This window comes from Galeopterus variegatus, unplaced genomic scaffold (assembly GCF_000696425.1).
Source record: "Galeopterus variegatus unplaced genomic scaffold, G_variegatus-3.0.2 Scaffold676, whole genome shotgun sequence".
Lineage (NCBI taxonomy): Eukaryota > Metazoa > Chordata > Mammalia > Dermoptera > Cynocephalidae > Galeopterus > Galeopterus variegatus.
Window position 1 is genome coordinate 451026 of NW_007726787.1, and position 9962 is coordinate 460987.

Genomic DNA, 9962 nt, shown 5'->3' on the forward strand with positions numbered 1-9962 from the left:
GAGCTAAGGTATGATTTTATTGAAGGACTAGAACTACACTTATGTCCCTTAAATCCCAGAATGCACTCTTTGGTTAGTGATTTGCCATGTCGTAGCATTAGGTGATGCTAAATAACAGTTAACTTTACAATGATGAAATCACTGTTCAGTTCTCATTTTCTGCCCGAGAATCTAATTTCTTCATTCTCCTTAAACCAATGTCCCTGTATAATAAATGAATATAGCTAAGAGCACTCAAATAATACAAGTTGAGTTGTGCACAATTATAAGATTAGGAAAGAAATTTGTGTATATGTTGAAAGCTGGAAAGTGTGTACAGGTTGAGTATTCCTTACCTGAAATGCTTGGAACCAGAAGTGTTTTGGATTCAGATTTTTTTTTTTTTTTTTAGAATATTCGCATAATCACAATGAGATGTGTTGGGATGGGACCCAAGTCTAAACACAAAATTCATTTATGTTTCATATACACCTTATACACATAGCCTGAAGATAATTTTACACAATATCATATAATAATTTTGTGCATGAAACAAAGTTTGTATACATAGAACCATTAGAAAGCAAAGGTGTCAGTATCTCACTCACCCATATGGACAGTCTGGTTGTTTGGTAGAAAAGATATATTGCAGCTGAAGGTGGCTGGGAGGCTCTTTTTTTTCCTGGGGACCTGAATTAACTTCTGTGCACCTGAATTTTGACTGCATCCCATCCCGTGATGTCAGGTATGGAACTTTCCGCTTGTGGCTTCATGGCACTCGGAAAGTTTAAGATTTTGCTGCATTTCAGATTTGGGGTTTTGGGATTAGGGATGCTCAACCTGTATTATCTTCAAGTCAGATAAGTTGGATATGGAAAATATCTATTCTCTAATTTTGTCCGCTTACAGTTTACTGAAGGAAGTGAATATTTATACGCATATATGTTTAACAAATAGGGAAAATACCTTGAATTTACGTATTATTTGCCACTGAAGTTTCAGATGATAGAATATTTACTACCTCAACAGTCAAAAATACTTGAGTTTGAATTTGTAACATTTTTTATCTAAATAACTCACTAGTTTATTAAATCTAAGATTAGCTAAATATGTATACCTCACTTATTCTTCCCTAATAACCTTGAAGAATAGATAGTGCTTAACACTTTTTTCAGACTGTTCTATTTACATTATTATCTCTTTGTCTTTAGTTAGCAAAGAAGTAATGTTGCGCTAACTTTGCAACATTTACTTGTAAGCCTGGATCCCATAAGTTATTGGGTGATTAGAACCTAAAACACAATTTATTCACAAATATTTTGCAATCTTCTAGTTTAAACGGTCTTAAAGTATAATTGAACCTGGGGGAAAAACCTGAACTTTGAGGTTATATTTTAAGTTTTCCATGTTTATGAGACAATTGATGTCAGTAATGTTGTGCTTTATCTTACTATGCAAAGATGACCCACAGCCCACAAAGTATATGTGATGTTAGAAAATTGTGCTTCTGGGCCAGCCCGGTGGCACACTGGAGAGTGCGCCGCTTGGGAGCATGGTGGCGCTCCCGCCGAGGGTTCGGATCCCATGTGGAGACCGGTTCCCGCTCACTGGCTGAGCGCGGTGCGGGCACAACACCGAGGGTTGCGATCCCGTTACCGGTCAGTAGAAAAGACAAAAACAAAGAAAAAAAAAAAAAAGAAAGAAAATTGTGCTTCTCTCTTTAATAGCATCTATGCTGAGTACTTCATAATGAGTTCCCCATATTTAGGGCATTAGGTAAGTTAAGAATGTTTTATCTGTAATCAAAATAAGATTGGATACTTCCTGGAATCTATGATTTCTAAAAGTTTTAACCCTAAAGGAACCTAAAATATCTAATCAGATTAGAAAACCAAAAGAAGTGCAGGATATGCCTCAGATTAAATAACATTAGCTTAACTGTGTATAACCCAAGATGGGTTAAAGTAGTATAAAAGGAAAATTGCCTTTCATAATGCTTTTGCTTCATTTTCTGAGGATTATAATCGGCTGAATAAGCTTTTGGCATTAGGGAAGCCAGCTACAGCCCACATAATAGAAAACAATTTAAGAAGTTTAGTTTTACAGATACTATTTCCCTATATTATTCAGTCCACACTGAATTATTCACCTATTCCCTGAACTTGCCTTGTGTTTTTTATTTTCTACATCTGCTCATGCAGTTCACTTATACCTTCACCCTTTCAAATCCTAACTCCTTCAAAGCGTAATTCAGATTTTAACTTTTCCTTAAAGTTTATCTGAATCACTCAAGGAGGAGATACCCACTCCCTGATAAAAACACTTAGAGCAAACTGCCACTATTATAGCATTTACTACATACTGCTTCATAGGCATGTATCCAACACACCTTCATGATTGTAAGGTCCCTGAAAATAGGGTCCTTTTTGGTTTTTTATTTGGCACCCATACATACATAGAACTTAGTACATTTCTTTATACATGTATAATCAGTAACGTAACATTAAATGTTGAGTGAATGAAATTGTGATTAGCAAAGTATGACTTAGCTTAGAAAAGCAACAAGAAAAGAAATTTGTATAACTTAAATTTTCATATGGCAGAAGGTAATGGAAAATATTTGCAACGTGACAGGGTTTTAATATCTAATATATGAACTCATGCCAATTGATAAGGAAAAAACCAACTGATAAATGGACAAAAAAATAGAAATGCAATTCAGAAAAGAAAAATACAGGTGACCAATGAAGCACGAAAGCCTTCAACCCCATTAGTTATAAAAAATGCAAATAAAAAACAGATGCTGATTATCACCTATCGTATTAACTGTAATTAAAAACAATGTAAATCTCAGTATTGGCAAAGTTGTGGGAAGTAAGTCCTGTAATATTCTTGGTGAGTGGACTGTGAATTGGTACTTCATTTTTAGGGGGCAATCTGACAATATCAAAAACTTGAAACTAAGTATAAACTTATTTGTTCATATAACTTTACATTTGTTCATTCACATATTGTCTATTATGTCCTCAGCCTTGAAATAAGACTAATAAAATCTCTGTTCTTGTGACAGTTTTATTCTAATTGGGGGAGGGAAATTTTCAGATTTGAATTTAAATCAAAAATTTTTTAAATTGAATTTTTAGAAATACTGAAAAGTAAAGAGATTTGATATGAGATATTAGCTTTAACTATGTTTTCTTACTGAGTATTAATGAATGAGAGATAAATCATGTATGTATAAGGCTGAATAGAATTTCTTTAGAAGAATCCTTGTAAATCAGCTCCCATAGTCCCTTCTATGTCATCGTTACAGATATACAGTATACAGATCTTAATCTGATTGCTTCTAGTTACAAAGGAAACCTTATCCATTTGAGATGGCTATTTGTTACAGAACTGTCTTCCTTACGTGCCAAAATCTGCCTCCCTGCTTCTTGCAACTATTTGTTCGCAGTTCTTGTATCTAGATCTACAAAGCAATCTTTCTCTGCCCATTTTCTCAAGTTTTCTCTTAGTAAATGGCAAATCTATCCTTCCAGTTGCTTAGACTCTTGACTCCACTTCCAACCCAGTTTCCATCTATCAGCAAATCCTGACAGCTTTACTTTCAAGAAATGTTCAGAATTCAACCATTTCTCATGTCTTTTGCTACCACCTTGGCCAAAGCCACCATTATACATATTTTTTTCATTCAGATTATAATATCCAACCAATTGGTTCCACTATGCTCTCTCTCTGCCCAAAATTCCCAGTGGCTTTCTGTATCAGAGTAAAAGCTGAAGTCCTTAAACTGCATGACAAGGGCCTGTGTCATCTGCAGTCCCCACTTTCCCACAGTCTGCCACCCACATCCATGTTCATCTCTGCTGTTATTTAGACACAGCTTGCTCCCATTCCAGGGCTACTGCACTTATTGCTTCCTCCACCTGGAAACTTCCCCCATACACATAAATGTCTCACTAACTCAAGGAAATGTTCCCCTGAACTTCCTTTAAAATGGCAGCTTCTCACCACTTCCTACCCAACTTCCCCTGCTTTATTTTTCTCCGTTGTATATTGTATACAGTATGTGTTCATTTCTCCATGTATACTGCACACAATATTTGTTGGTGTGTCCTTTCCCATCCCACTCACATTAGAATGCAAGCCCTATGAGAGTGATAACTTAGTTCTGTGAGCAGTGCCTGGCATATAATACATGCTTTTAAAAATGTGTTGGATGAATGGACGAATAGATGAGTACTTCCAGACTTCTAACAATTTTAGTTTCCTTCTCTGGATATCTACCTCCATGTCAATGTCTGTCTGAAAATGTGACAATCATTACCTTGGGAAGTTCAGAGTACGGTAGAACTACCTCTCTGGATCTACATATTCTACTTGTGTTAGTAAAGCCTGTAATGTTAGTAACTTTTTAAAAATGACTGTAGTTAGGTTTCAGTGTGTGTGTCTTGGGAAGAATTCTGGTGTCCTTTGCAGAAAAAATGAAAAAAACAAGTCTGTTGGATTTGAACTCACATCCCCCAGGATCCCTAAAGAAAAGCTAGCAATTGAATTACTCTAGCTAATTTCCAACATGCTTTTCCCAACTTTGCTATTCATACATACACTCAAATGTTTCTTGAGTGCCTAATCTGCACAAAGCACTGTGTGCTAGGCACTAATGGAAATATAAAAATAAAATATAAGTGGAGCCTGTCCTAAAGGTTCTCAATGTAAAAATGATCCACATTAGTAACTGCAGTACATGCTAAGAAATTTTAAGTGCCCTATGGAAGATAGTGATCATTGCTCCCGTTACTCAGGAGGAGGAGAGATTGCTCATTTGAGAAGAAAGCAGGAGTAGACCTTAAAATAAGATTTGGACATGTTGAAATGGCCTCCTAGAATCTAGGCAGAAGGAAAAGCTTAAGCAAAAGAATGGATTTGGCAAGCGTAAGAAACAGGGACTAATTCAATTTGTAAAGAAGAATAGTAAATACTGAAAAATGGAAAAAGGAAGTTTAGAGCCAAAACATGGAGAACTTTAAATGCCAGGCTAACAAAATCTATTGTGTAGGAAAGTCAGAGTTACTGAAAGTTTGTGACCAAGAAACGACATCAGTTCTGTGCTTTAGGGTAATTAATCTAGTGGTTGTGAATCAAGGATTTGCATGGTGAAAAGCTGTAACCAAGGAATCCAGTTTAGGAGGCCAGTGCAGTAATCCAGCCAAAACAATAAAATCTTGAATAAGTGGAGTAGTAATAAGAGTAGAAAGAAGGGAAAATATAAAAGATACGGAGATACTAAAGTTGGCGATTGCTTGAAAGGGCTCTGGAGAGTAACACAAGGAAAGAGTGGGCAGTGGTTGAGGTTTGTGAGCCTGGGTGCCTCACTGCAGACATATAACCTCTAGGAGTTGTAGAGCATGACTGAAAGGAGTTTCAGACAGTGTAATTGAGGGGCCAAAAAGTGTTAGAGATTGTACTCAGCATATAAAAATTAAGGAGATGTAGGAGGCAACCACGTAGAGGGTGATCGATGAAGTGAGTATGGGGGACAGGAGGAGGTTTAGAGAAGAGACAATGAATAAAAATGTGTGAATATTAGGAAAGATCCTTGAGGTCTTTGAAGGTCAAGAGGAGTCAGAGAAAGTAGGAAATGAATTGTCAGAAAAATTTAAAGAGAAGTAGTCAATTGCCAAATGCAGAGAAGATAAATTAAGCTTGTATTTGATTTTTTTTGTTCATTCCAAATATCCATGGATTAGAATAGCTGAAAGTAACTAAGAGACTCAGAAAACACTGACAAGAATAAAAAATAATTTTGAGTAAACAATGAAAAGTGTACAAATTACTCTGTCCCTAAGTACTTTAATTAACCACCTCCCAGCAACACACACACCACAAAAGGTTGGCTTCTAGAGTGCTTTCTACCTGTAGCCCTTTTTGAACAATGGTTGATTGAGCTGTTGTTTTTCCTTAACTGTATTGTTAGAATATCTATAGTGTAATAAGTTTAAAAAGGGATGTTTAAAATAAAACTGCCCGTGGCACAAGTAAATTTCATGGGGGGGGGGGTAAAGGAATCTATATTTGCACTACTGTCTTTCACTTTTTCTCATTTTTATTTATACTTAATTTCTGTTCGCAAAGCGTGCTAGGTTCTAGGTACAACACAGAAATGCGCTTTCTTGTATGTACGAGTATGTATGTACGTGCCAAGAGGCTCCTTCAAGCACATGCCTAGAATTTAAGGATTCAAATCTAATTAGAACCTTTTGAATTAGTGCGTTAGGAGCACACCGCCCCACCCCCCACCCCCGCTGCCTTATTTTCACCTTCAATTAAAACATTCTTTGCACTGGATATATTATTTTTTAGGAAATGTTTGATTTTAATACCAGCGTCTAGAATACCTGGCCTTCCATCATTTCACTAGTCTTACTCAAGAGCCGTCTCCTTTGTCAAAATGTATTTACAGTACACTACATTTAATTTTTTTTTTAAAAGAGCTTCTACTTATTTTCACCTAGCCTGGGGCATATTACGGATATTTTCAATCGATAAAACAGTCTCACTCTATCCTGGGAGTGTAATCCACTCTCAATCTGCGCAGGCTCCTCACGATTCATCAGCTCTATTTGGAAGTGTCCCTTTCTTCCCCCTTTCTTTATAAGGGTCCTCTCCTCCCGACCGTTTCTGTCTGCGTCCCAGCTTCGCGAACCACAGCGGCAGAGGTGGCGCCGGGAAAGGTTGGGATGGGCGACCAAAACGCGCCGTTAAGGGGGGGGGGGGATACTGCACGAAGCCGACCGCTGGGGCCCGGTAGAGAATGGGGGCCTCGAGAAGGCGTGGAGCGCACAAGGAGCCAGGGCTGTGTGCGTGGGCCCTGCCCGCACTCTCTCCCTGCTTCCGCCCACCTTTCTCCGGTCGCTGTCCGCCTCGCTCCACCCCCGGAGGGCCGTTGGTACATTCCCACTAACTCCAAAAGCTTTAAAAGGGCCCCGGGGGAGAACCCGCAGATTTGGTCCGGATTTGTGCGCGCCGCGCGTCCCTAACGAGCCCGACTGCCACGCTGCCAGGGGGTGGGTCTCTTGGTCTCTTTGTGAGGGTTTCTTTACGTTTTGGCTCTCGAGCGCCTGGGGGATTGTGTGTGTGTAGCTGTTTAGCTCACAGCTTAGGGTCCCTCGTCCCGGGCTCGCTGAGCTTCTCCACCGCAGCCCAGCAGTGAGAGGCGCGCTCTGCCAACTCCGCGCGGGATGGAGCAGACCGAGCTGCTAAAGCCACGGACCCTGGCCGATCTGATCCGCATCCTGCACCAGCTCTTCGCCGGTGACGAAGTCAATGTAGAGGAAGTGCAGGCCGTCATGGAAGCCTACGAGAGCGACCCCTCCGAGTGGGCCGTGTACGCCAATTTCGATCAGTACAGGTGAGCGCGCTCTAGCCTCAAAGCCTAGCGGCGCCGACGCTCCCAGTGGAGGAGGAGCGGGCGTGGGGGAGGGGGAGGCACAGAAGAGGGGATCTGGCTCTGGGGAGCCCGGGCCGCACAGCGCCGTCGGCGCCCACCCTCCAGCCGCCCCCTTATCCCTCGCCGGTTGGCGCTGCGCGCTTTGGCCTCGGCGGCCGCACGCAGGAGAAAGGTGGATCCTACTGCAGCTGGTCGCTGGCCGCAGACGACAGACGATCGGGCGCCGGCGAAGGGGGCCACCGCGCGGCTACGAGGTCTTCTGTCCTCTCCTCGCCCGCAAACCCTTCCGCTTTTAAACCAACACTCCTCTCACCCCGGCCTCGGGAGAATGCCCCCCTCTCTGGAGCTGTCGCCGACCCCGGAGCGGAGGTGCGCGGAGACCCCCGCGGCCCGACGAACTCAGGCGTGGCCCGCCAGTCCCTTAAGGAACCGACTGGCTGGACTAGCGGAACGGCTCCGGGCAGAGAACTACATCGGGTTTCAGAAGAAAGGGTGATGGTGAAGAGCACAATTCCCGAAGTCAGCTCTCCGAACCAGGCACCTTCCAAAACGCATTTTTACTAATGTAAAATAGCGTCCTGGGGTTGGCAGCTGCAACTATTCAATTTCTGCTGTCCCCTCTTCCAAACCAGTTTAACCTCCCCGACTGAGAGTTTATTCAAATCCACCATCAGGATTCACAAATTAAACACACGGCTGCCACTTTTTCAGCGCCTAAAAGCTGTGCTTTCTCTTACCCTTCATTCTGAGCGTGTGGATGTAAATGGAAGGCCGCTACTTCCCAGATGTGCTTGAGAGGGGTTGAGTAAGGCTGGGTCCTTTGCAGCCCTGGCTTAGTGGTTAAGTAGAAATGAATCTCTCTACCAGTCCTCAGAGGCCAAAAGTAAAATTTAATCACCCTGAAGGGTTAGAGTTTCTGCTTTTCTGAAGGGCAACCAACGCTTCAGTCTTTCTGATTGGTTCGGTTGAGGGTACGGAGAGGGCAATACTTGAAAGAAAAGAATAAGGAAAGAAGTTTGTTTTCCTAGGGAGAAGTTTCTATTAATCAAACATGTAAGATGTTTGGTAAAGTCTCCTTGGCAAAGACCGTTTCAACTGTATTTTAGGATTGAAATAGAAAAAGTGAAGCCCTCTGAGGATCCCATTCAACATTTGTAAGTGGCTTTAGGAAATTCCTTTCGTTCCTCTCAACTCAGTTCACGGTAAGGTCCTTCTATGGCTTTCAATAAAGCTACCAGAAAGTCTAGGTTTTAAATTTTGCTTGGATTTGCTCCAGGTTACTGAGGGCTTGTTATGGGCCTAATGCTTTACACATATGAGATAGGTACCATTCCTACCCCTATTTTACGGGTAAGGAATGGTAGGCAATAAAGAGGTAGGCAAATTGGATAGCTTGCACAATAGTAACTTCTATGAAGCAGCGGCTAGAGGATTAAAATTAGCGTTACTGTTCCAGAGCCCGCACTCTTAAACCACTACTAAACTTCTCCAGACATAGCACCTTAATAGTTTTCTTCTGACTAGATCTATTATTGGCCAGGTGAAACTAATTAACTAGTTGGGCTCTTAATCTAAGAGCATTTCTAGGAGCCCTGAGTTAGACTCTAAACCTTTTGAAATGCAACCAACTGGATTGATTGAGTTGTTTGGCAGGTAGCTAAGGCAAAGCTCATTAAGATAATGGTGCAGCCCTGAGTGGGCGATTGGGTGAAGAATGAGAGAGGAGAGAAGAAATCAGTTCTTTAGTATTTTTGGCTTAGAATAGGTCCCTAGCCCTATGAAGGATTCTGATCTCTGACCTTGGAAAGGCCACTGCAGAAGAACCAAGAACATATATTCCAGTGTGGACCAGACAGAAGCAAGAGAGGTGACCCTAAGACTGGTGGAGGGAGAAGTAGGATCCTGGTACAGGAACCCAGTTTACTGCAAACTAAAGGCTGTGTGTACAGCCCCTTGTTAGGACATAAAGCACTACAAAATAAGGAAGACTGACTGTTGAAAAGCACTTACTAAGCAAATCCCTCAAGGATCACACAGTGCTACCCCTGGCTCTGAGCCTGGAGAGGAGAAGAACAGGACAGGACAGAAAGGGCTTGCTGGACAGGAGTAAACAGAAGGCCAAGTGAACTAATGCTACAAAAAAAAAAAAAAAAAAAGGGGCCGGCCCGGTGGCGCACTGGATAAGTGGGCCGCTTGGGAAGCGCGGCGGCGCTCCCGCTCGAGGGTTCAGATCCCACATACAGACCGGTTCCCGCTCACTGGCTGAGCGAGGCGCGGGGGGCAACGCCGAGGGTTGCGATCCCGTTGCCGGTCCCCGGTCCGGTACGGGGGCAACACTGAGGGTTGTGATCCGTTGCCGGACACGGAAAAAGACAAAAAGACAAAAAAAAAAAAAAAAGGAGATCCTCTTAGAAATGACAGTCTAAATGAATGTGATAGTTATCAAACTTTGCTAATTAGATGGTGTCAATAAGTACTCCTTGGATCAATAGAAACTGGAAAGTTGATTTTTTTTTTTTTTTTTTTTTTTTGT

At 41.8% G+C, this 9962-nt stretch overlaps 1 protein-coding gene across 1 annotated transcript in view; it reads left to right on the forward strand.

Annotated features, from left to right (window-relative positions):
- The first annotated feature begins 6978 nt into the window (after positions 1–6978).
- CDO1 (cysteine dioxygenase type 1) overlaps positions 6979–9962 on the forward strand; it is a 10042-nt gene continuing 7058 nt past the window's right edge. Inside the window, exon 1 of the mRNA XM_008571306.1 lies at positions 6979–7390. Coding sequence (XP_008569528.1) covers positions 7221–7390 — 170 coding nt within the window. The 5' untranslated portion in view covers positions 6979–7220. The remainder of the gene's footprint in view (positions 7391–9962) is intronic.